Source organism: Lutjanus erythropterus, chromosome 16 (genome assembly GCF_056507025.1).
Source record: "Lutjanus erythropterus isolate fLutEry1 chromosome 16, fLutEry1.hap2, whole genome shotgun sequence".
In the NCBI taxonomy this organism is placed as follows: domain Eukaryota; kingdom Metazoa; phylum Chordata; class Actinopteri; order Lutjaniformes; family Lutjanidae; genus Lutjanus; species Lutjanus erythropterus.
The window spans coordinates 15,010,189-15,037,434 of NC_139332.1; the positions used below are offsets into that span (position 1 = coordinate 15,010,189).

The 27,246-nt window shown below is 40.3% G+C and overlaps 1 protein-coding gene across 1 annotated transcript in view; it reads right to left on the bottom strand.

Annotated features, from left to right (window-relative positions):
* Positions 1 to 24,545, bottom strand: part of rims3 (regulating synaptic membrane exocytosis 3) — a 48,305-nt gene extending 23,760 nt beyond the window's left edge. The window contains exons 1-2 of the mRNA XM_084739010.1: positions 24,363 to 24,545; positions 5,359 to 5,662 (exon numbers count right to left, since the gene is read on the bottom strand). Coding sequence (XP_084595136.1) covers positions 5,359 to 5,623 — 265 coding nt within the window. The 5' untranslated portion in view covers positions 5,624 to 5,662; positions 24,363 to 24,545. The remainder of the gene's footprint in view (positions 1 to 5,358; positions 5,663 to 24,362) is intronic.
* Positions 24,546 to 27,246: the final 2,701 nt, after the last annotated feature.

Sequence of the window (27,246 nt, forward strand, 5' to 3'; positions counted from 1 at the left end):
ATCGGCAGGAGGGAACAAAGAGCGGACCCTAATCGAACCTGACCGAGCAAGGGGGAATGTTCGTGTGTTCGTCTGTCTGTGTGACCTTCTGTAAGTCTGTCTGTCTGTGTGGATCACACATCTAATTATATACATGTACCCATTCTCTGCTTCGAGCTGGTATGAATTATGAGGAAGGTAAAACAACAGATTAAGGTGGCCCATTTTGGCTTCACTGGGTCATTGAGTAAACAGCCTTGTTTGTCTCCAGGAACAACTTTCCAGACTCAGCTTTGTAAAGTTATGAGGAGGCGGACAATTCCTGGTAGAAGAGTGACATAATCTTGTTGTTTGATGGATGGATGTAAAAGAATTTATGTAAAATACCTGGATTTTGGTTCAGATTACATCTAAACATTTTTTAGGCTACTTGAGACTATTATAAATAGGAATGCACCAATCACACTTTTCCTAATGTTTTCTATTTATCAAATTTAAAATGATAAAAAAGAAAAAAAAATGATTGCAGCTCACTCTAGACAATGCTTGTGATTCCACCCGAAGCACTGCAACTCATCTCATAAGCATGCACAGTGTAGGTTTGAGTTTGTCAGTGAATAAAAGCTGTGGCGTCTCAAGTCTAAAGCAGAGCTCCTGTGCTGGAAGAGCCACACAACGATGATCAGCTCCACCTATGTGGAGGGAGTACTATCTGCAGAGCAACAGAGTTGAGGTGAGCCGTTTTACACTAGTTTTACACACATTTTACAGAAATATTGCCATAATACCATATGTATCGGGAGAAAGCCACAAAGGTATGAAAAAATAGACACCACCCGAGCCTACATCCCAGAATCTACTCTCAGCTCAGCTCCACTTCAAACACCCTATTTGTCTATTTCTGACCAAAGCTGAATCACACTGCACAGAGCAGATAAGCCGGGCAGGAAGTCAGAAAATCCTGTCAGTTTTCAAAATAAAACAGTGCAGTGCAGACTCCTGATTATAAAAACAGACAAGGAGTGTAGATATTGTAGATACCTGGGCCATAATTAGTAACAGCAGTAGCTTAACACAACAGAACTGGCTCACCACAGCACACGAACGGAGCCAAACCGAAAAATATTTAAGTATTTAATGTGGATCACTCAAAATCGACCAATACCAGATCCAACTTAAAAAGGTGTCATGAACAATACCGATCTGTTTCCCTCATTCTCAAGAGGAAAGTTTTGGAAATGCATTGCAAAACCTGTTGCGGCTGAAACAGCAATAACACCATCATGCAGGAGATACTGTTGTAGCAAGGAGAGATGTGGTATGGATGGAAAAGGAAGGAGCAGTGCATGATACTGTGATTTTTTGTTCCAGGCGCGATGTGTTCCTCTGGCAGCTGAGAACATCTAAATTTAGACACACCCCTCGTCTCCCCTTCCTCGTCTCTACATCCTCAGCCCCTCCTAGCCTCCTCATCCACGCTTTCCCCTCCATTGTGCTCTCCTCATCACCACCAACACAGAGACATGAAAGCCCCCGTGGTGAAAATATCGACAGCTCTCCCTGCGTCAGACAAGTGTCAGCTGTGCATGAGTGCGCCGAGCTCTTTCTGTGTGCGTGTGTGTGCATGCGTGTGCGTGTGGAGCAACAGTCATCGCAACCTGACGGGTACTAAAAACAGGTAACAATACAAGATAATGATAAGGGGTGTGTGTTTGTGTGTATGCATGTGTGTGTGTTTGTGTGTATACTGCTGCCTGTTAGCCATATGGTGACCATGTCAGAGCTGGCATGAGAACATGTATGAAGTAAATTCACACTTTTTTTTTTACTTCAGCATGCTTTCATCCATATTTAACCACTATTTCTCAAAAACAGCCCTCCTTCTTCTCCTTGCTTTAAGTGCCTGGTCTTTTTCACTTATTATTTTTTAACACCAGGTATCACATACAGAGATACTGATTAAACAGCAGGATTATTGCACAGGTGTGTCTTGGACTGGTCACAATAAACAACCACTCTAAAATGTGCAGTTTTATCTTGAAAAAAAGACATTTATTGGGCAATGAACTATGGCTATCTCACATCGAGCTACAGATACCAATTTTTTTTCTATGAAGGCAAAGTCATGGCCCACCCTACTCTGCCTCTGATTGGCTAGTACTTCTTGAATTTTCTGGTTGGGTTGGTTAGGTTTTGGCATGAGGAGTGATTGGTTAGGTTTTGGGTATGAATATCAGAGTAAGCCTATCAGAGGCAGAGTAGCGTGGGTCAAAAAAAAAAAAAAACAGGGTTCAGCTGAAACAGAAATCGAGGACATCAAACTTCCAGGGAACAAAAAGGGACTGATTAATTCACAGCCCTTAAATGTGCAAACAGACTAACGCTCCAACACTACTATATCTTCATCACCCTTGAGTAATTCATTGTTTAACCTATAAAATATCAGAAAATGTCACAAGTTCCCAGAGAATAACAGCCTATGTGACTTCCTCAAATGTCTTGTTTTGCCTGACTGATGGTCCAAAACACAAAGATAAAAGGACTGGGCGCTGTTGCTGAAATATGTATCACGATAAAAAAAAAGAACATTTCACTCAATATTGATAATCATTGATAATCTTTACCTATGTTAAAAACACTGGGAGAAAAAAGTTAGAATATATCATTTTTATTTTGAATTTAACCACTTTCTCAAATCAATCAATTAACCATTATAGTAACAGATAATATGAGCGACACATGAATCAATGAAAATATTCTGATCAAATCACTTATGTAGGCTATAATTCCTGCTTTTAGTTATTAAATATGTCTTGTTTGTTGGTGTGTTTTCACTTTAGCTCTTATAGCTTACTGACAATCCAATCTGCTGAAAAGTCTTTTAAAATGACTTTAACACACCAGTCACCTGTGTGCAATGGTTAGTGCGTTTGGTAAACATCCTCATAATGATCCTCATAATATTAACAACAAATTATTAGAGTCTGATGTCACTCTAAATTAATCTATACATTTTACATTAACAGCAATTCCCTTTTCCCAAATTTGACCCATTCTCATTCGATCACTCTACACTCAGGTAATAGACTTAATAGATTTTTTTTTTTTTTTTTAAAGTGCCATACTGGCAATCTGAACCGTCCCTGTTTATTCACAATTTTTTCACCGTTTGCACCTTTTTTCTCACTCCACGCTGCTCAGATTGTTGTGCCACATATCGATGGTGCAACTGATCAACACACCTGTGAAATCACTGAAATGACTGGCTGAGCGTTTGTCATGTTATGTGTTTTCATGGTTGTTTTTAGTTAATGAATTTAAATAAAAGTAATGAAAATTTTATTTGAACATTTTATTGAACAATTTCTTTTTAAGATTGATGACATGTCTATTGACAATACAGCTCACTATTGTTTCACTGCCCCAACCTAAAAGATATTCAGTTTAATATCAGAGGGGGCAAAAGAAACAGCAAATATTCAAATTTGAAAAGCCAAAACCAGTATCTATTTTTTCCTCACATTTTTGCTTAAAATAGACTTAAATGATTAATCGGTTATGAAAATTTCAAGGAAAAACACTGGGATAGCCTACAGTACCCAGCCTGCCACACAAAGCAGAAACGGCCACCCTCAGATCTTGTAATAAGACTGAATGTTCTCACAGAATAACACGCACACACTGTACGACCACAAAGCGAGCAGGCAAGCAGAAAGACACTTGCAGACACTGTTCTGACAAGGTTACAGTTCACTGTACTGGAAGGAGAAACAGAATGTACTAAGAGGACGTACGGAGTGTTTGTTATCGACAAGACAGAAGCATGAAGAATGAATTAAACTGCATTGAAAATGAGTTGCATCCCCCCCTGCCCCTCCTGGTCCTGGCTCTCAGCCTTTACCAACGCTCGTTGTGTGACATGTTGTTCCTGTTTCCCACCAGGAGTGAGTGTGTTTGCAGCGGAGCTGCACAATATCTGTAATTACACCCCGCAGGACACATATAAGAACACACAGCATCGCTATCATTATCATACAGCCGCCATGCATATGAGCTGCCACCACTGAAAACCCACTTCAGAGTTCAGCGCACAATGATGCTCACAATAACGTGGAAGGCTTTGAAAAAGGGCTCATTACAATGATAATACCACAAAAGGTAAAGCCAGTGAGAGCTTGTTGAATAAGATATTATAGGTATTATGACTGAGGCAGTGCACCACCAAATACCCTTTGGAGTGGATTATTCTAATGTTATTGTGCAGAGTCTAAAACAATCACTGTCCTGTTCGACCGGTGTCAGCAGCGGTTTAACTGTTTAACTGCAGCAGGAAACATTTAATCATTTTAAAGGCAACTAGCAATATTTTGACCCACCTATTAATAGTTCAGTCTTCTTTTGGAAAAGATAATGATTTGCAGAAACAAAGACTGATATCCCCACACTTTGGAAAACAGACAAAAGAATGAATAAACATAGAACAGAAAGGGGGAAAGGACAAAGGAGGGGAAAACTGTGGAAGCTGATAATTAGAAGAATGAAAATAGGGAAGAAAGGAAGTGGAAAGGGACAAAAGTCGCACTGAAATAGCTGAAATTGTGTGAATGATGAAAAAAAAAATGACTCAAACGAAAAAATATCTTGAGAGAATTTGATGAACGAAATGAGGCCAGTCAGCCCGCCCCAATAAGGAAAAGCAGAGAGGAGCACCAGCACAGAAGTTAGGCAATGAACTGCTGTGGACAGCATCAGCAACAAAAGATATTTTAGCCACTTAAAAAAGTTCACCTAAAAAATAAATATCAATTTAAATCTATACTATATTTAGAATATTTTCACTGTTTCACTTTGCCATCAGGCAGGAAACCACCATTATATAAACCAAATTTTGTTACCTCAAAGTCAACCAGACTTTGGATGAAAACAAGTATTATAAAAGCTGCCAGGTCATGTGTGCCTGTGGCAAACTTCATCACAGGTTAGTTAATGATGTTACTGAGTAAAATCTGTGTGTGCTGACTGTGTCTGTAGATCAAAGTGAATCAGAAAAGAGTCTTGGTGATGAAAAAACTCAGGTTTTTACTGAGAAAAAATATGTCCTAACCATAAAACATCTGCTTTAAGAATGGAGTTCGGTTCATAATAGCTAAACTGATACTTTTTTCTAATTTTATGCGTTTAAACTGGAAAAGAAAGAAAATTTGTATAGACTGACAAATTAGAGTGACTGTCACAAAAAGGGGTGGGGTCATGACAAAGGAGCGAAGTACCAGATGGCCTTTTGAATCCATCTGTTTAAAAAAGAAGACACACAAAAGACCAAACTTTCCCTTTACTCTTAAAAAGTTTACATCAAACAGAAGCAATCTGTAAACTGACCTTGCTGGTTGAGCTGCTGTGTGCTCTTGCTCCACTGTGACAATCCCACGATGGCTACCATCTTGGCACCCAGACTGGAACGCCGCTTCTTGTTGCCAGCCAGCGATGTGGAGTCCGGGCCCCCGCTGCCAGGACTCTTCTCCAGGCTGTACATGGCCCCTGAGATGCTGGAGGAGCGCACCACGTTCCGGGCTGCTGCACTCAGCCCACTTAGGCCGCTCATCCCGCCTGGGCTGGGCACCTCCACGGAGCTGCTGAGCATCATGGTCCCGCTGGACTGGAGGGCCGGAAAGTTGGAGCAGAGCTGAGGAAGGAAGATGAAAGAAGTAAGACGACTAAAACAAAAAAGACAGTAAGGTGAGGGCGGAAGTAGAGAGAAGAGGTTGAAGGTGGGAGGGACAGAACAGCTTGAAGAAAAGGACGCCGCGGGTCTGATGAAATACAGAATAATAGCTTGTCTTACAGCTGCAGCAGCTCCCCCAGGCTGAAGGACGCAGAGTTTAAATTTCAACCACAGTTTGGTTTTCAATTAAATTCCCACTTATTGCAGAGGCAGCAGAAATGACTTCCTGGCCCATAAAAGACAAATAAAAAAATGAAAAGCTCTGAGAAGTCTTCCTGATCTCCAACAGTTTTGCAAACTGAGAAAACAAAGAACACAAAGGTCAGCGGATGAGGACAGTGCAGATGGCAGCAGACTGTTCAAGTGAGTTAAGAAATATCTCCAGTCACACACACACACAAACACACACACAAATGTCAAGGCTGGCCTGCTGTAGAGGGGTGACCCTGTCAGCTGGTATTTGTCTCGTGTGTTTTTTTGGAATCTCATTCTGCGTCTGACCTTAAACAGTGACAGATGATAAACTCTGCAGCTCAAGTCATTGCTGGTTGGTTGAATCCTTGGAGGATACCAGTGTGTGTGTGTGTGTGCGTACACTCTCGTTGTACTTTGATAAACTTTGTAATATCTAACTGATGCACACACCACTCTTTGGCTGCAGAGGTAAGATTCTCTAAAGGTGTTTTATGTCATTTAAGAGCACAAGTGTTTTAATAACATTAAAGTTCCTATGAAGTCTTTATTGCTTGCACATTTACTTCACACATTTCCTTTAAAACAGGCAGTTAGGGAGTGACTTGTTGCAGACATTGATTGGTGTGGCTTACAGCACTGTGCATTAAGTCCCCCACCATGTAGCTAAAGCGGTCTATGGATGCAGGAAGGAGTGTGGTCCTATTAGCTGATCTTCTCGGACTGAGACCTGCCAATGAATATGGCCAGATCAGAGACAAAACCTCTGAAACTATCAGAGGCCAGTTTGAGAGAGAATGGAATTTGAAGCAGAGCAGCCAGAGGACATCAGATGGGAAACCAGAAAATATTTTCTCCATAAAATACAATCCAGTTTCAACAAAATCAGTGAATAAAGTTATAAAGTTGTGCTTTTGTACAGTGAGTCCCATTCTCCAGGAACACTCCAGTCTGCTCCAGTGAATGGATGTATTCTTCTATGCTCAGGCAGTGTCAAACGTGAGAAAGTATTTTATCTGAAAATACCTACAAAATGACTTTTTTCTCAGATACTAGCAAACAGGTGATGTATGGCACAATACATATGTGATAAAAACACTTAAATATCAAATTTGATTTCATGGGAACTGTAACAATGTTTTTTTGGTTTTTTTTGCAAGCAAGCCATGACAGTGTCACAGTGAGCCAGCATACACAATACCAGGACCCTTAAACTGAAGAAGCTAAATGGAACTCAGACATTATTTTTGACAAGAGAAAATGTCTTCTGTGAAAAAAGGACTACTAACATTCAGCATCCTTTCCTTCTCTCCTCTCCTTTTCTCTCTCCTAACTTTAGAGTGATTATACTGAGGCTAAACCGACAGCCTGAGGGCACATTAAATATGTAGATGCACTGTGGCCAACACCGTGCGTTTATACTCCTTTTTAATATTTCTCTTTCTTCATATTCTTCATCTTCTTCAATATTTCTCTTTCTCCTTACACCTGCTCTCTCACTTGGTTCATCATTACGACCCCTGCTATTTTCTTTGTTAGACAGAAAGTACAGCAACGCAGTCTTTTGTTGTCTCAGAATCCATATAAGTACCTTGAAAACAGTCGCCTGGTAGCTCAGTTGGTGGAGTGTTCGCCCCATGTACGGAAGCTGTGAGTCCTTTGCAGCAGCCATGGCTTCGACTCCAAACCTACGACCCTTTCCTCCATGTCATTCCCCTACTCTCTTATATGTCTTATATTGTGTCATTAGTATGATTAGTTTCATGTATTGATCAGAGTTGTGATTAAAGGTTTGGGTGGGCCACAGAAGATTTTCAGATTTCAAATTGGGCTGTGGCATTCTTAAGTTTGGGAATGGCTGGTGTAGTGTGCAGAGCATGCAAATATTTGCTAATATTCATTAGCATGAGTGCAGCTGGGGCTGATGGGAATCTCATTAGTTTTGCAGGTGTTTTGTCATAAACCAAAAGGTACTAGACAAATTAATTTTTTGCCTGGATGAAGTTACAATTACAATTCACCCTGACAAGATAATGAATGTGAGTAACAAATTTCATGGCTATAGACCTTTTTCACAGCAACCATTTTGACATGAAATAGAGGTGTAAACACAGATGTTACCAATGATAACTAATCAAGGTTCTATTCCAACAGAATCAGTGTACTGCTAGTGTGTGTGTTGGTTTATTGAAAAGGCTCAGCTCCACTAAATGGAACAGTATCACTGGTAACACCTGTGGTCACCCAACTATTTCATGTCATTGTAACTGTCATGAAAAAGGCAGAGACAGTTCACGCAAAACCGCAGAGGGTCACCAAAATCAGTGGCATTCAACATCTGGGCACCAAGAATGTTTGTAAATGTCATATCAATCCATTCAATAGCTGTTGAGATATTTCAGAACCGAACTAGTGGACCGACTGACCGACCGACCGACCGACCTCCCGGCACTACCACCTCTACAGCTAAACTTAAACGTGACTAAAACCCAGTCTTTCATCTCCACCATTGATCACAGGGAATGCTGCACAATTTCTTTACACAACACTGCCATGACTGGAAATCATTAATAATACATATAGTACAGTATACAGTACAGTGACTTTGCCCTTAATACGTCTTTGGAATTGAAGACTCAAATGTAAATGCCCTGTCCTGTCTCAGTAAATCAGCGTCATTGCTTTGCCTTATCATACCACCACAACCCACGATGCTTACGGTCCAAAAAATGCTGCTGACCGGCGCTTTTCGGGGGGGGGGGGGTATTTAGCATTACCACAATAACCAAAGTAGGTGCTATTGAGGAACGATGAGCTGATGTAGCAAAGGGCAAGTGTTGGCATTTTGTAATGAAACTCATAATAATGGCCAACTAGGAGGAGGTGAAACACTGCATGCTTTGTACAGGGCTGCTGCAGTGACATGAGTGGAAAAGGGTACTGAGGGGAAAGAAAGAGGGAGTGAGGGGAGTCCAGAGCTAGAAATCTAAAATTCAGGTGAGCCTATATGCTCTTATTTAGTTCCCTTCTCTTTTTATTTTCCCCGTTCGCCCTCTCTTTTCTATTCCAGCCCATGCATACTTCTCTCCAGCTCTCTGGGGGAGCCTCTGTACACTTTGAACACACAGCGAGCAGAGCAGTAGAAAATGAGGATAGGGGAGGGATGGAGAAGGCTGCTGAGAGAAGGGAGATAAACAGAATAACTGCGTTCGCAGAGCCACGAGGACAGAGAAGAACGAGTGAGGGAAGACAGAGGACAGGGAGAGAAACGTGGGAGGAGAGGATGCTTCATAATGAATGGACACAGAGAAAAACACTGCAGGAAGCCGGGGCCTGATCTGTGAGAAATAATGGAGTGAGAGCCAGAGAAGGAGAAGAACATGACACTGATAGTGACAATGACTGAGACATACATCCAGTCCTCCTTTCCTCTTAATGATGAGATCCTCATAGTGTGTGTGTGTGTGTGTGTGCGTGTGTGTGTGTGTGTGTGTCTGAAGACATACTCCAAAGAGAAAAAGGGTGAACTTTAGTGTACTGTATATAGTATACTTTATATAAGACCAATGGACAAGTGGCATAGGTAATGATGCTGGTTTCATATTCACAGTTAAACTTTTACTATTTATTTGTAAGTCTGACATGCAGGTATTTATATAAGTCAACAGTATGTGAAATACGCTAAATTGCTTACTTACAATGTACAATGAAGCTAGGTTAGCTTAGGATGGCATAAGGACTGGAAAGAAACAGCTCACCTGGCTCTGTCTGGGGATCAACCAACATGTTTTTTCAGAGCCCATACTGATAGCAATTATGAGTAATCAAGGAATTAGCTAATCAATGTTTAGAACCAATATAAATTCGCAGGACAAAATCAAATATTAGTGTCAAAATTTTGAATAACCATTCTCTGCTACTTTATGCTTCCACTGCATGACAATTTGGGGGCAAATATTGTAGTTTTTACTCAAATAGGCTAGATTTATTTTATAACTCTAGTTGGTCACTTTACAGACTGTACTACTACTATAACCACTATGAACAATTATGATGTATTATTATAGTTTAAGTGAAGAGATGGGATGAAAAAAATATATTCTCTTAAGTACTGTCATTCTTTTTTAATTACAATTCCTGAATAGTTTATTTATGTGCTGAATCAATTTTTAGTCTGTTCACTCAACACATAATGGGAATTACCATTTACACGGTAACAGAAATTGCCGATGTGTTAATATTATCTTAATAAACTGATCAATTTTACATCATGTGCTTAAAAGAAAATGGCATGTGTGCTCATACTTTCAGAGAGATATATTTCCATTTATCTGTGGAAACAAGCTAAAAGCTGCTGACTTCATATTGATAACTCAATCTGCTAACACTCAACACCGACCAGCTACAGCAACCTCAAAGGGTCAAAACTCAACCTCAAAATTCCCAGTGGGTATAAAAATACAGCCACCATTTGGTAGAAACACTGAGTGCCAGGAGAGGACATCGCATATATCTATATTTATATTTTCTATTTTATTTATTACTGTTGTGGCTCTAGCTGTATGAGCAGAACCAGCTAAACATATCAGTTTACTTCAAAACTTATTTTATCTACCACTTTTATATACAATATGGCAAAGATGGTGCTGAAATAAAACTCAGAAAGACGAACTGATGAAGTGTACAGTTCCACTTTTTCACATGGTTTAGTGTTAAAAAAAAGCGAAAAATCACAATAAATTGTAATATTGAATCACTATAGGTGTAGAATTGCAATATTTAAGAATCATAACACATATCGAATCGTCACCTGAGTATCACAATAGTATCAAAACAGAAGATGAGAGCATCTTTCCATCCCCACCAACCAGCAGTATATAAAATAGCCTTGGCAGTGGACTAAAGCCAGAGAGAGGCAGCTGCATCAGAGCCAAAGTAGCATACTTTTCAATTAATTTATTTTATCCACAAGAAGATTAAGAAAAAATACTTTTCCAATAATTATAAAAAGGCTGAATATCTGAGCCAATAATCACTCAGTCCACCTACAAGCACATATGGTTGTCTTTTAATTTTTACATTTCTATTTTTGTACAGATTGACCAATGAAAAACACATTGATTTGTGGGCACACACTAAACACACTTAACTCTAAATACTATAAATTATTTCTGAAATGGTCTTCTTTTTTAATGTGCTGACAAATTACCGACTATGTTGCAGTTGACAAGATCTCAACTCAACAGAACGTAGTTGCTTGTTGTGGAGCTTCTAACCTCCTGATAAGACAGACAGTGTGAAACAAAAAACACATGGCCCTTGAGTTCACACCGTTTTTTCAACAGCTTATTTTACCATTTATGGCAGGTATGAGAATGTGTTATATTTCCCATTTATCTTTATTTAGGCAGCAAGGCAGTTGAGGAAAATGTTGAAAACAAAACACTGAGCAATTTCCCAATTTTAAGAAGCGCTTTTGCTGCTACTTTGTGTGCTTTATGCTTTGAAGCAGAGCACTTCTCAGTTCTTCTTATCTTGTCAACTCCATCGCTTATAAGTCAAACCACAGAAAAATTTAAATATTTTACTTTAAGTGGGGCATAGAGCAGCTTTGTCAATATTAAGTCAATGAAAAAAGACAGTCTGTACGTTTTAAATTTGTTATGTATGCTGGATATGAATGATGTTTGAACTTCCAAAAAAGATTCTGTCCATCTCTAACATGTGCAGTTGAAGATGCTATCATGTACCTGTCTCTGCACACCATTCTGCTGGACCTAAAGGTACAGCTGGAGCCCATCTATCTTCATCTCGGTGCCAGACAGCTCCCCTGCCATATGTGTCTGTGCTCTCTTAACGTCTCATCTCAGAGCTCATTTATATCTCCTCCCGTCAGCAAATGGACCCCCTGGACTCAGCCTGGTGGCTATCAGCCCCTCCTCCAATCGCACCCTGACACCACCCGTCTCCACCACACACCGACCCCTGCCATGTAAGATCTGACCTCCTAATTTGTACGAGTGTTACCTATCTACACAAGAGGTGTAGCATGAACGCGAGCAGAGCAGTGCAACATACATCTACACAGGGTGTGTTCAGGCACAGTATTGAGTGTTAGTCACCCATGTTTTTGCAGTGTAGTTATGCGCATAAAATCATCAGAAAATCACATCACATCAAAAAATATGAAAGCGGTATCGATCCTCTCATGTAACTCTTGATAATAAAGAAAGAGAAAATTCTACAGTCTACAAAAACCACAAAACATGAACTTCAGTATGATTCGACCAAGCATAGCTGTCTGCTGTCACTGTAAGCTGATGCAAAGAATAGAAATGTGATCTCTCCTATAAACACAAATGCCAAAACCTTGTAATGAGATATGGCTGAGCGATCCATTAATGGTCTCTTTAAAGTTCCCTATCCCTATCCCTATCTCGTATGCAGACCACACAGACACTGATGCTCAGTTAATTTAACCTACAATTTAGCTGAAGAGTAGGTGGTGAAAATATACTGACGATCTGAGTGTCTTGGCAGAAAACAACAATATAAAGACAAGTTGTGTAATGCTAATAAACAAAAAGGCATCAATAAGATCTCTTATCTTTTTAACTTCTTTTTCATTGGTTTTCCATGATTGGTTTTTACTTATTGTCAACACTTTTACTGTTGCGTGTTATTTTTTCTAGCAGATCTTTTTTGTGTTTGCTATTGGATGAGTCTGTTTTCATGTGTTTTTGCCAAGTGATTTGGCTGCTGCCAGCCAAATTTCCCACATGGGACAGAAGGGTTTGAACTGAGCTGAATCATAGGCTAAATTAACAGAAAACAAAGTGTTTATCAGCATTGTACTGCTGTCATTTCACTGCAGTCAAATGTCATTTAAATGGCATTTAAATTCAAAATAATCTGCAGCTTATCTGATTGACTATTAAAGGTGCTGTAAGTGATTCTAGAGAAAGCTGATTGTTGAGTTCCATTCAAAGCTTGTGAAATATTAATGTTTTGGGAATGAGACTCAACAATAAACTATCTTGCCAACCTGTGATTGGCAAAATTCTCCCAGGAGAAAAGAAGAGCGATATTCTGCGTTTCATGAGTCTGGACGGTGACGTCTCTTCTGTAGTCTCTCAAAAACGTAAAACACAAGAGCACACATGTGGTGAATGGATTAAACTCTGTCTTCATCTGCTCTAATGTAAGCTGCAAACACTAGAATGTCCAGCTAACTAAGACTAGCTCATGAGGAGCAGTAACTTTACCTCCAGCCAAACTTGTTAGATACCACTGCATCTGTTCTGTGGGGGTCTGAGGAAGAGGATGTGGGCTGATGCAGAATCAAAGTGGGTTGACAACAATGCATCTCTCCCTCTGGCTCGCTGCCTCAGGTCTAAGCCCAGTTGGCTTAGCTCTTATCCCAGATATCTTCTGCGGTCGTGGTCCGGCTCGTCTGGCTGTGTGACCTGTCTCCAAAGTCTGCTGCACTAATCGAGTCCCTGCGCTTCCTTTCCCCACATTAATGAGTGCATTTCTGGCATCCATCGAGTAGATACACCTGCTGTATTTCACCATCTGACCAATTTTTTTTATATGTGAGCTAGCTCTAGTGTTCTTATTTTAAAACTGACTTTTCGGCCAAGTCAAGGAGTTAGCAGTATCTTGCATCAGCTAGCTAGTTACACTTACAAAATCTGCTTTTGAGTCGTTATTTTAGCCGACAAAATTCACTGTCATCAGCTAGAAATGGGAAGCTGCTTTTGTATACGTCTCGAACGATTCAAAGACATCGTGTTTCAACAATAACCCCCAATTTTGAAGTTATATTTGCCACCGTTATCACTGTAAACTGCATAAATGCAGTGCAAGAATGGAAAATTTAGCAACAGTAACTAAGGAGGGCGTGGCTTAGCAAAGGGTCAATTGGTAACAAAATCTTAAACAGACAATATGTAAATTCTGCCACTAGGGATCATTCTCACATTAAAACAATGACAAAAGACAGTTTGATGATGATGTGAAGTACTATGGGATCATGGGAGTTGTTTATTTAACTGTTAAAGAACCACCATAGCCTATGAAAATCTATCTGACTTGACTCAGGGAAAGATCATGTTCATAGAGTCACTGACTTCCTGACGTATCCTGTGTTTTCTCAGAAGTTATAGCAACTAGCAAGCAATGCCTAGCAGGACAGGCACAATTACCTTTAATAAATTATGGATTTCTCTTCATTTGAGCATTTTTGGAAATATTTGGGGAAATCTAAGTACACAACTTGTAACAAGTTAAGCATTTTTAGACATTTTAATGCAGAAATGTTATATATTATAACTTCAACAATAGAATTCAGTAAATGTTATATACTGTACAGAAGGATGATGTGCAATGAGTGAAAAATATCAAGAATTAAAAGGAAATTCAAAATGAGCAATCACACCGGCAGTGCACAGGGACAGGCAGGAGCTGTAATGCACTTCCTGTCGAGGCAACCATGGAAACTTTCCAGGTTATGATGTGTCGGCCCAGAGCCTGCTGCCATTGTGTTTGGCCTGGTATTGTGTTTGTGTGTGTGTGTGTGTGTGTATTTGTGAGTGTCTAATGTATCTCTCTGATCATGGAGGTCTCTTAAGGCGAGAAAACAGAAGGCTAGTTACTCAGCCATACACATACAAACACACACACGCACACACACAGACAGAGTGCCAGGCTGTGGGACGACTGAGAGCCAAATGGATCACACACAAAATCACACACAGAGAAACCCAGCATAGTGCAAACACACATATGCTGCACTGAATGTACGTGCCAGAGTGTGGCAGAAGAAAGAGCTGAAATACTGAATGACAACGGGCACCGACACTGGTGTCTTGGCTGACGGACTTGAATTAACATCCAAATCTTCTGTAAAACGCTCACCCTGACACAGATTTGTTTCCTTTCAGTGTCACACTGACCATGAGAGTACAGTGTATCAGAAACAAATTGACCAGATACAGTCACAACGCCATTAAATATTCACAAATTTCCCATTTCACACTTTGCGGAACAATGTTATGCCTGGTGCACACACACCGGCACAAATCTGAATCAAATGCTAACAGCCGTGAAATGAACAGAAAAAGGAGTTCATAAGGAGCTTTCGTTTTGCACCTCCCATTGGCCCAATCAAATTTTTATCCAATAAAATCTCTAATGAGGTGAGTCATTGGGTCGCTCCCTGTACATCACCTTGTGACAGCAGACATAAATTCGATCCGTCACACCATGTTTTCACACAAATTGCCTGAATCAAGTTGAATCAGCCATGACAGGGAAGCAAAGATTTACATTTTCTCTGTTCCTCTGCTACAATTAAAGGCTCAAATTAGCCTGTCTGACATTGTCTAAAATATAATATAGTACTGATATGCTAAATCAAAGCATAGAGCACACATCTGTGACCACTGCTGATAGCAGTAAAAAACCAGATGGATAAGCCATTAGGCCTTCCTATCATAGGGCAAATGACAAACACCATTTTCTAAAAACCAGATATATCTGTTTCTGTTAAAGCCACTTTTTTCATTTAAACACATTTGATTATAGCAACACACTGTTGTTGTTTTATGTAGGTCTACTTTTTCAGAACATATTTTCTAAGAAGCAAGCAAGTGCTTTACAAAACAGCGTGTGGCTTGAATGTAAAAAGTAGCTAGCTTATTTTGCTAGCATACAAAAACAGAGCGGCTCTTTGGTTTGCAGCAGAGTTCAGTCCAGCATTCACACCAATCCAAACAAACTGCACCACGCGAGTAAACGCTGCAGGGTTCAGTTCAACCGGACTTAACAAGGCTGGTGTAAAAACCACCCTTAATCACTTAACTTGGTGGTAAAAAGTGAGTCCATCAGTAATGTTGACAGCAATGTCAATCAAAAAGTCAATATATAAACTGTGATGGAAGTTTCCAAGGAAGTTGCAGTAGCAATTGTTTACCACTCAACACCTTCAAAATAGTTTTGCTGACATTGCTGAAAACCTGTGTGATCGTCTGAATGCTTTCTTCACCTGTTGGACCATTTTTTAACACACACACACACACACACACACACACACACACACACACATATATATATACATATATATATATATATGTATATATATATATATATATATATATATATATATATATATATACATATATATGTATATGTATATATATATATATATATATATATATATATATATATATATATATATATATATATATATATATATATATATATATATTCCAAGATATCAGCAATTAACTTGGTGAGTATGCCACAGTGTGTAATGATTGTGTCAGAGTAGCTTTACTACAGACTCTTTCTGCACCATGTTGCACATAATTAACGACAGGTGAATTATTTACCCTCCACTTCCTTTGCTAGGTTATGAAGCAGACATACAGTAAACACACCCACACACTTGGATGGTTACCAATTAATACAGATAATAATTCCATGAAAATACTTTTGGCATTCAGCCACACCGATAACCATCAAATCACTACCCTGTGGAGTATCACTCCAAATGTTCATTCACTCATCCCCTGCTTCCCCCATGTTAGCTGCTAATCCCTCCACAGCTGAGCTAGCAATACAATGTTTTCGTCTCAGCAGTGAATCAAATACCTTGTCCAGGATTTGAGCCAGCAGTCTTTTGGAGAAGTGAGACCTCTCTCATATCATCACTTATCACCCCATTGCAGTCTCACCAGCTCACAGGGTTTCTCTCTGCACACCACCATGGGGAATCTGGTGTGAAAATGACACACTATGTCACTGTGCTATCTTATTTCTTTCCCTACAGTGACACAGACTAAACAGACTGGGTTTAGTCTAGGATGTGATACTAACCATGGCCCCTGTGACCCATGACCACAAAACGTTACTCTAAATACCAGATATTCCAGGTAGGACACCAACATTTATCCCCATACTCAGGGCCTTCACTAGTACAACATTTTACAGTTTCACATCCTGATTCCTTTGTGACTTTTAGTTAAACGTTCAAGTAAAACAGCGAACAGAACTCATTGCTGGCTAGTTACCAATATGTCAGGGCTGCTTACTTGCTGACTAAGAAAAAAAAAACAGTCACAAAAATTTGGGAGTGAATGGAAGCAGGGATTTAAGTGGCTAGAATATGACACATCTAAGTATGTAATGTTCTGTGGTGTTTGCAACTAGTTTAATCAACTAGCCTAGAGGTCTAGCTCGATTTTCAGTGGAAACAATGCCTTCAGGAAACACATGTAAAACTAAAACTAAAAAGTTGGGAGAAGAACATCTCTTTCCTGTTTCCCCTGCTGAACTCAAAAGGTTGACCCAAAACCTCCTCTCACTCACATCTCTAACACCACGACCTGTAGTCTGTCCAGCACGCTTCTCTATTCTCTTTGCGCCCTCTTCTCCTTTTCATCACCATCAAAAACAGGAAGGCAGAGTTACTCCGTCAGCAGCAGGGGGGATGGAGGAGAGCTAGCAGAAAATAGAAAAATAAAAAACCAGAGTGGCTGGACTGGAAGGAAAGTGGGTTAAGAGGGGCGTGATGGATGAGACTGGGAGCTTTCCTGACTCATGGCCTGCTTTCTCTGGTGACTAATGTGGTCAGTGACATCTCTCTCGCCACCCCTCAGCCGCCCCCCCATCTCTCCATCCCACCTGGGATTCTGGTAGCCGGCCCCGGGCGGTGCAGCACACAAGATCTCACTCCTACTCACCGCATCCAGCTCACCAAGTACCAGCTTAGACAGCTTGGGTTGTGTGTGTGGGGGGGCCTTTAGGGTCAACCAAAGCGTGCCTCCCTGACTTATTTACTGCTAAACCTCTGGAAGGGACGTGTGCACTGGAACGTAGTCAGATCCTGTGGGACGACAAGATAAGAGCTGTATATTTATCTCTCTTCCCGGCTTACGTTTTTTAGACTTCTATAACAGGCTTTTAATCCATTTCTCTCCCATCGTCCTTTTATTTTTGACCTCATTTTCAGGTTGCTCACAGGTCTGGGTGTTTGGCTGATCCGTCAGACTGATAGTGGTCTTCCGCTATAATACAGTATTTGCATGTAAATGTGATTCGCTATTAATATAATGAATATCAAGGCTTTAAAAGTGGTTGAATCATAGTTAGTTAAATTAAAAAACAATGGAATCACTTTTATGTAGCAACAGAAATTGTGTAATATATTGCTTATTGTTCTCATGTCTGACTTTTTTTCTCTTCCAAAAATACTCAAACTGACTGACTGATTATCCAAATAGTTGGTGATAAATTCAGTAGTTTACAACTAATCAATTAATTGTTTCAGCTCTACTTATTTGTAATGTGCATTAACTCCTTTTATCATATTACAGGCCTTCTGCAGGTTTCACCTACTTAAATTTGAACCTTTTTCAGACCATTATGAATACAATTTCAGACCCATTAAACAACTAAAAAATATTTATGTTAAATCTTCATATCATCTAAGTACAAAATTAATCAGTGATTCTAACTAAGAGCTAAAACAAGTAAAGACTTAACTTGCTGTATGAACCAACTAACATTAATGGTAGCAGTTAAAGCAAATAATGAAATCTGATAGAAATTCCCATTAAGTTTTGTTTTGTGAATTTTAGGTACACTGATTTAAAGAGTAAAGCCAAGCCTTTCACAGTATGTTTTCAGATATATTTATGGACCGTTTGCTTTTTTTTCCAGGTCAGTACTCCTTTACAGATGTTTTTAAGGCTGGTTTGAAGTGACGGCCTTTCCTGCCAAATTAACTGTAACTTGATTAGCTGCAAACACAAAACTTAACCAAACTATCTCATATCTGGTGCCTTTTTGTTGGAACTGAGGGCTTCTCCAGTCTCTGTTTCAACTGTTGACTTCCACTCCAATATTTATTAAGTATTTTACTTGAAGATTTTTCCTAATAGACACATTTTAAAATGAGACTGAAGTTCATAAAACTTGATAACTCTAATCGGTTTTCAAGACCTGTCAAAATAAATTTAAAGCATTTTATGGCTGAAATTCAGATTATTTGATTTTAGACTTTTTAAGGCCCTGAGGGAACTAAGTGCCTTGATACAGAGGGGTTTTTTTTATGCATTTTGTGTAAATATGGCATAAGTAAATAAACAATTAATTGTCAGTAAACTCAAAAATATAAGTGCTACAAACACACCACCCATTTTTATATTGTTACACACACACAAAGACTTTTGTCTCCTGGACAGATGTTATGTTATCTAGACAGTAACTGATGTGCATATGATAGAGGTCACCTCTGCTTCTACAGCAGCCTCAGACACATATCAGGTGTTGAGTGGAATTGATTTTTTGAGGTCGGTTGTTTCAGTATCCAAGTAGGGATTGGAAAAACACAGTGGCCTTCAACAGGAAAGTCAGCTGACACTGAGTAATGAAGAACACAGACTTGAAAAATAGGTATAGGTCAAAACCCACATACACATTCATATGGGCTGAGTGTGGGTGTGCAAAATAATCTCAGCCTAAGGTGCAATATCGACCAAGCATTCATTGTCAACCAATCCCAGCCACTCTCTTTGATGATACGTATCAGTTGGCCAATGAACTGCAGATGGTTGTCTACAAGTGTATACAGACACATAAGGTGCAACAACACACACAGTGGAGCCTGCTCATTACTATGATAAGTGTCTGCTCTGCCCCTTGGTTGTTTTCATTTTATTTTCATTTCAAACACGACCAGGACCGGCAGCTGCCAGCTACACATCTGAAGTGTGGTCAGATGTGTCAGTGCATATGTGAGTGTGTGTGTGTGTGCGTGTGTGTGTTTCTTGTTCTTATATCCCAGTGGGGACTTTTATCTGAATGCACACTCGGGATGTTTCTGGCAGCTAATTTTCTTGGTCAGTTCAATGGAAATATTAATTTAGACTAGTCAAGTATTCTGAAGTAAGCACAATTTATTCATTGATAAGGTTAGGGCAGGATGAGTGGTTAGCGCCTTACAGCAAGAAGGTTGTTGGTTTGAATCCTGACTCAGACACGGCCTTTTTGTGTGGAGCTTGCATGTTCTTCTTGTGCCTGCGCAGGTTTCCTCCAGGGGCTCAGGTTTCCCCTACCATCAAAAACATGTATGTATCTCAAGTCAGTAGCCCTGACCAAGGTGGTGGCTTTGAACTGAAGTTGGTCCTCAAGTGCTGCACAGTGGCTGCCAACTGCCCCTAATACTAGGATGGGTTAAATGTAGAGACTTAATCTGACTGTATAATTGTATTTGTATATGTCACAATAAAGTTGAACTTTACCTTTAAACAATGTTTGAAAAAATACTGAGTGTTTCAAAAGCCATTTGAAGCCTTTAATGATATTCTTCAATGACTAAATTGTATTATTAATGCGGCTGAAAGGTGTATAAATTTGCACCATGCATTACCAATGTTCCACATTAACATACAAAACATGACAACTCACTAAATATGTTATCTTTTCAAACCTATACCCAGAGCTGGCGTTAGCTGCTACACAGCGTGGCTCACGTTAGCAGTGACTTAGCACATTTACACCAGAAGCCTCCTCTCCTTGGAAGTTAACAGCCACATGCTGGTCCTGAACATGGTTGCACATTGTTCCAGTTAAGTAGTTATATGCCAGTTTATTCTGACACAGTCTACATGCAACGTTATTTTCCATTTTTTTTTAGATCAAAATACTGTCAAACCGCACTGGTTTTGCAAGATGTCATCTGTCCCATTTGCTGATTACAACATCTGGACCATCCGGATATTACTGCTGTCGTCTGTCAGAGCTGCAGCCCTGACTAGTGATGGACAGCTGTGTAACATCTTAGAGGCAACAGTTAAAAATGAAATCGAATCTCACTCATATTAAAACACTAACAAAAGACATAGTTTGATAACAGTGCACACCGTAGAGACTGCTTTTTAAGGTTAAAATAAGTCTTAAGGGTTAAGGCAACAATTAAGATTAGGTTAGGGTTAGCATAGAGGTTGAGGTAAGGTATTTAGTTGTGATGGGCAGGATAAGGGTAAGGGGTTATGGAGCACATTATGTCAGTGACTGTCCCCACAGGGATAGTAGAACAAACGTGTGCTGCACTAGACTTTGCCTTTGCCCTTTCCAGCTATCACTTTTGTGTGTGCATGTGTGTGTGTGTGTTTGTGTGTGTGTGAGCAAAGGCTCTTTGATGGAGGATGATACAGTGCACAACAGCGAGGCTGGCCTTTTGAGTTGCCAGTATAACCAGTACTATCTGATACATCTCTCTCTACAACACACACTAACACACTCTTCTGATCTTGTGTACCAAACATCATAAATCTGCTTGGCCACCACACCCATCCAAATGACACAAATACATGAATACTTCATAAACAGTCATGTGAGCTGTGTGGCACATCTGTTTGAGGCCTAAAACTGGCAGAACAGGCTTTTTTTCTCTTTCTTTTAATGCAGAATTTGTGGGAAATTGCTTCTGCATTGAAATGTTTGAGTTCTGTGTAAATGGCGATATAGAAACATGGCTTTCCACAGCACTGGGTTGAGCCTGTTTCCAGCTTTTACTGTCTCAATTTGGTCTCAATGGATTACTCAGAGGATCAAGTGTGAGTCAGGCATGGATTTCAAGAGTTAAGCACGTGGATAATTATTCTCTTTCTTCTTAAAACGGGCCAAGTCAAGCCCGCTAATTCACCACTGCCAGTTTATGCGCTCACACTGTCTGTCTTCAACACTCACACATCATACACATTAAACAGCCCAGTGAGCACCAACATTGATTTCAAGTTGAAAATTGGTGGTATTCAGTCTGAATGTCTAAGACCTCATTTTGCTCTCTTTTCAACCAACTAAAATGCAGTTACAACATCAGTGTGTCACAAAACAAAAATTTGTTTGGGGATTATGTGATCGCTTGCATGTGTGTGTCTAATGTGTGTATGCCTGATAACAGCTTGTCCAAATTTTTCTGGTGCATATTCATGCACTTTGCAAATTCCTGCTGGTTGCATCTGGCAGTTGTGGTGGCATTGCAGCAGGTGCTTCACCCTCTGTTGCCTGGTGGGTCTCCGCTTTCTACTGAGTGCACTCTTCTAGTTTTGACAATTGGTTCAGTTTGAAAGATTAAACATTATTAATAAGAGTGAAGGTATTTCTCCAACATCATAATCCAGTGGCAGGTGAAATGTGGTCTACACAAAAATGTCATTTCAACACATTTAATATTTCATATAAAATGTCATAAATACAGAACTATATAGGCTGTGTGCTGCTTACAAGAAGCTTCCAGGACATTGTAATGGGAGAAGTTTTTGATGTAAAATAAAGAAATTATGATTCTTGCTGTAGCCAGGCTGTCCTTTAGTGTACTGGTTACAGCTTTAACTATTCTGAAGGTATATTCACTGGGGGTGTTGTGTATAAAATGACAAAAACAATTTGTTAAACACAAAGATGTGCAGGACTTCTGTCCAGGCAATTTGGGTTTGAGTCTTTTGTGTGGCACATTTTTTTCTGGGTTTTAACTGAAACATTTGAATGTAGTTTCTTAGTTAGGACTCAAAGTCACATTAAGCTATAATTTTAACATTGTAGAGCACTGATTCTCAACCCGGGGATCAAGACATCCAAGGGGTCACCACATGATTGTGTAGAATTAAAAAGATAGACAATAAAAAGCACAGACAAATATGCAAAATACGGCAGGCCTCATTAAATATAACAGCCACCTCACTAACAGTTAACACAATAAACCTGCACAAAAATGACAATTACCACTACAAACCACCATGTTCTGAACAAACACAAACATCAACAGACATCAAATAGCAAACTTAAAGTACTCAGTCCAGCACAAGGCATGATGGGAAATCAGGGCCATAGTTCTGACTCAGAAATGGTTTTTACATTACATCGCCTGAACCAGTGATACAAATTGCTGTAGAATAGATTTAATGTGTGTTTGTGAGAGTCCAAGTGTGAGTACATGTGAGCTCTGATTGGACCCACAACACACACACACACACACACACACACACACACACACACACACACACACACACACAAACTCTTTTTCATTTTAGCACTTTTGTGCCACAGCATTGTGCTTAACCAAGCAGCTATAACCAGTTTTGCTAGCTATTACATGCAACAACTACTATGGAGCAATGGTTTCTCAAGACTCAGGCAGAGGTGGGTCACCTAAATGCCGACAGCAGCACCATCATCTGACAAACACAAACCCTCAGTTTTTCCAACAGAGCCCCAATTTCTCACTAATCTGGGGAAATATCAACCTGATTTTCTACTATATGGATTTTTTGCAGGTGCCATCAACACTAACTTGATTGTGATTCAAACCACAGAGAAATATATAAACATTCAATCAGTTTATTCAAATAGTCTATGAAAAACCTTACTTTTGAACCTATTCTGAACGTCTTTTCACCAGTGAGCATAGTTGTTTTCTAAATGTCTTTTCAACTGAAACATGCTCACTGAGAGCTTTCAGGCTTCTTTGCAAAATTCAGAGAAAGACATGTGAATCTCTGGAGCCCCGTCACGTGTCTCTGCCCCCATCCACAGGTGGGGAACACAGTTTGAGCTGGAGATCTGGACGTTGCTGTGTTTGTGTCTGCGCGGCCATCTGATATAATCTCACACCTCAGCGTGCACTTGGCCTGACCTGAGTGCTGGCAGAGGACAAGCATCTGAAAATATGCTTATTCTCCCCCCCCAACACTCCCTCCTCCCTCTTGCTCGCATGCGCTCACACATACAAACACAATCAAAAAGAGGCAGCAGTGCAAAACTGACTTATCCTGAGGCACCTTTATGCATTTGACCCCATGCAACCCTGCATACCACCAGCAGAAAGTTGACCTCTGACATGGTTGCTAAATCAATGGAGGCAATTAGTTCCTCATTTCTTCAGCAACAAAACCCAGTAGAGATGTCCAAATGCCCAAACACAGCAGGCTACTCATAAATTTTAGTTACTGGCTGCAATGTGCCAACTGAAAAATTACAACTGAATATTTAGGTCACATTACAATCACTCTCCTGCAGCTTTAATGTGCATTATCTATTCTATTCCATCTCATGTGGCATTATATCAATCTCTTCAGACAGGTAATGAGATTAACTGAAGTAGGAGTAGGCATGAAACTATAAGCGCATCTTGGCACTGCTTGTCTTATAATTCTACAAAGGTGAGAGTATAAAAGAAGAAAGTCCTCCCAGCTGATGCTAATCATCTAATCCAGTGCACATTGCCTCTACAACAGGCCTATATTATAACAATAAAGGCAAATTCACATAACAGCGCCCATCATCCGCTCTGCCATCAATTGCATTATTCACAGTATCAGTCCTTTGGCGCTATCAATGCCCTGTGTACAAACTGAGCGCTGCAAACCCTGCAATTAAAAGGGAATCAAGAGGCACTCACCACTTTACAGCAAGCAGCGGCGAAGGCAAGGTGCGGGCTCGGAAGTTGTCAAATGATTGTTTGCTTCTGTCGTATCTGTAAGAATGTCATCGTTTGGGTTTTATTTTTGCTGTGCTGGCGTGCAGACGGCGGTGCGCTGGACGGTTTCTCCTCCGCTCAGTGCTGCTGCTCACACGGCATCCAAGGCGCGGTGAGAGACGCGCTGTTGTGGAGAGAGGAGAGGAGAGGAGGGAGGAGGGAGGGCAGAGGAGAAGAGAGACGAGATTAGATCTGGCTGCTTTCAGCAAACAGCGACAACGTGTGGTCATGTGACGGAACAGTGAATAAACGCTGAACCTCTGAAGGAGACAGTTTACGCACATGGAAGCCTGTGTTAAAAAGAACGGCAAAAACAGAAGGGCCTGGTCCACAGAACCTACCTGAAAGTCAGGTACTACAGAGGTGCATTGCTGGATTAATCCACTTGGTGGCTTTGGAGCAAATAAAATGTTGAAGACCCCTTTTGACTCCCCTTGTGGTAGTTTAAAGGTCCATTTTTGAGGATTTATGGGCAGAAATTGACAGAAATGTGATATGATACTCAAAAATATGTTTTCATTAGTGTATAATCACCTGAAAATAAAAACGGTTGTGTTTTTTTCAGTTTATATCTACAGACACTGCTAGCCCTCTTCATAGATGGAAGATGGTGTCCATTCATTCCAATGAAAACTGCTCGCCTAGCGCATAAGCCAAAAAAGCTTTCAGGCCTCTGCTTTTGGGTTTTCCCCCCTGGATATACGAACACTGAATATGTGCAGTGGTGTTTACACCTGTGGCCCCAGTCTGCGAGCTCCCACTCAAACAAGTGTTTAATCTGTAACAACAAAAACTGTGTTTTATGCAGCGGCAACTTCATGACTCCACAAAGTCACTGCACCCAGCCAAGAAATAGTCCAATAGTCCACATTTTGTACATTAAAATGTGTTAAAGAGTGAGCTTCAAAGGTGCTAGGATGGGGCTTTTTGCCCTTGAAAAGAACCAGACTTCCCTTTTCCCACTGTTTCCAGTCCTTGTGCTATGCTAAGCTAACAGTCTCTTGACTGTACAGATTCATATTTAATGGACAGTAATGAGAGTGGTATCGATCTTCTCATCTAAATATCAGCAGGAAAATGTCAAACTCCTTTACGTTGCTACTCTTCAGAGTCCCACTTATTTCATTTGATACTCTGGTTAGTGTGCATATCTCGAAATCACCACAAGCCAAAGGTCAGGAACCCCAAGGCTCGTTGCACAGGTGATATTCAGCCTGGCAGAGGTGGAGAATACTTTGCACACAGAAGCCACAGCATTTAATGCGCCTATACGGGTTAACAGCATATAATAATGGTGTTCTAAAGGTGTAAAATTTCTTCAGTTCAGCAAGCCTAAAGCTATCTGATTCAAATATCTCATTATAGAGTTTTGCAGCCAGTGCCTGCAGGCAGAGTGTGAGTAAAACAGCTGTTTTTGTTTTGCAACCAAGAATGATTCAAGAAACACACTGGGCTACTACTGAGCTTTATGGACAGGATATGACATTTCTGAATGTGCTTTTCCATTCCCGTTGGCCTATTTTATAAAACCCAACTTGTGGACTTGAAACTTGCTTGAGAAAATTCATCCATCACATTATTTCTGTTTTTCTTTGAGTAAAAATGAAAGCAGACATGATGTTCACTGAAAAGTATTTGCAATTTGTATAAAATATGGAAAAACACGTAAAGAACAGTCTTTTTCAGTTTGATGGAGAACACAGATGCATGAAGACCATATTTTGCATGTTTCACTCTCCACTGAGGGAGCATGTAGCACCGCCAGCACAGACAGAGGAAATTAATGTAAGGAAAGTAATGTAGCGTAATTTTCTCCCCGGCCTCTTAGTGCCACTCCAGTTCAAATGATCCAGGCTTTAACCAGTCTGGTGTCAAATACAGTAGGTACATATATTCTCTGAACTGACAGTATTTACTCACTACAGTTTGTTATTACTGTCAGAGTGGTGGAGGTGCACTGATCCTAATATGAACCCATAAACATCTGCAGCACAGAAACCCGGGTCCAGAACGTTGCAGGTGAAATATGTGCCACTCAGTCACCCATGCGGCAAGCCACTCAAATAGGCGTAAATCACAAGCCTTGGATCAATGCCCTGTTTCCCATAGGCAAAGCGCCACTGTGGCACAACACAATCAATTCTTGTTCTCTGCTGCAACAGTAAGGAGGGTCGACTGGAATCAGCCCCCATCAAACATTAATACCAGCGCTGAATCCCAATCAGCTCATTGGCATTCTGTAGTGAGCAGCAATTCAAGCAGTGGTAAGAGCATCTGTTGCTGTCATCAGCCGATGTAGTGACCACAATCGCTGTGTAATAGCAATGAAAGCAATGTGCGTTTAGGCAGTGTGTCATTAAAAAAAACGTTGATCCGGAGAAGACAGCCAGGCATGAGGAATTTTAATAGCTGCAGGCAGAAGTCATAATTCAAAGGATTGATCCGTTCAGAGCTCTGACACACATACACGACCATGGCCCCTATGGAAAAGTGTGTTAAACGTATTAGAGAACCATATACGTTGTGTGTCTGGACCATGTAGCTGGAGTCAGGTCACAGTCAATTGAATTACAGTACACATCGTGGTCATGTGGCCGGGTTTGTGCGAGCTATGATTTCACACACTTTGAGAAACAAAGGTGCTAACTAGAACCATAAAGGGTTCTCTGGCTTGTCCCAACAGGAGAGTGCGGGAGAACTCACTCTACACTCAGGCTCTTTTCCACCAAATCAGCTGTGATTCTTGAACCTAGAACCATCTTAAAGGCTCCATCAAGAACCTTTTCCCCTTCTAAAATCACTAACA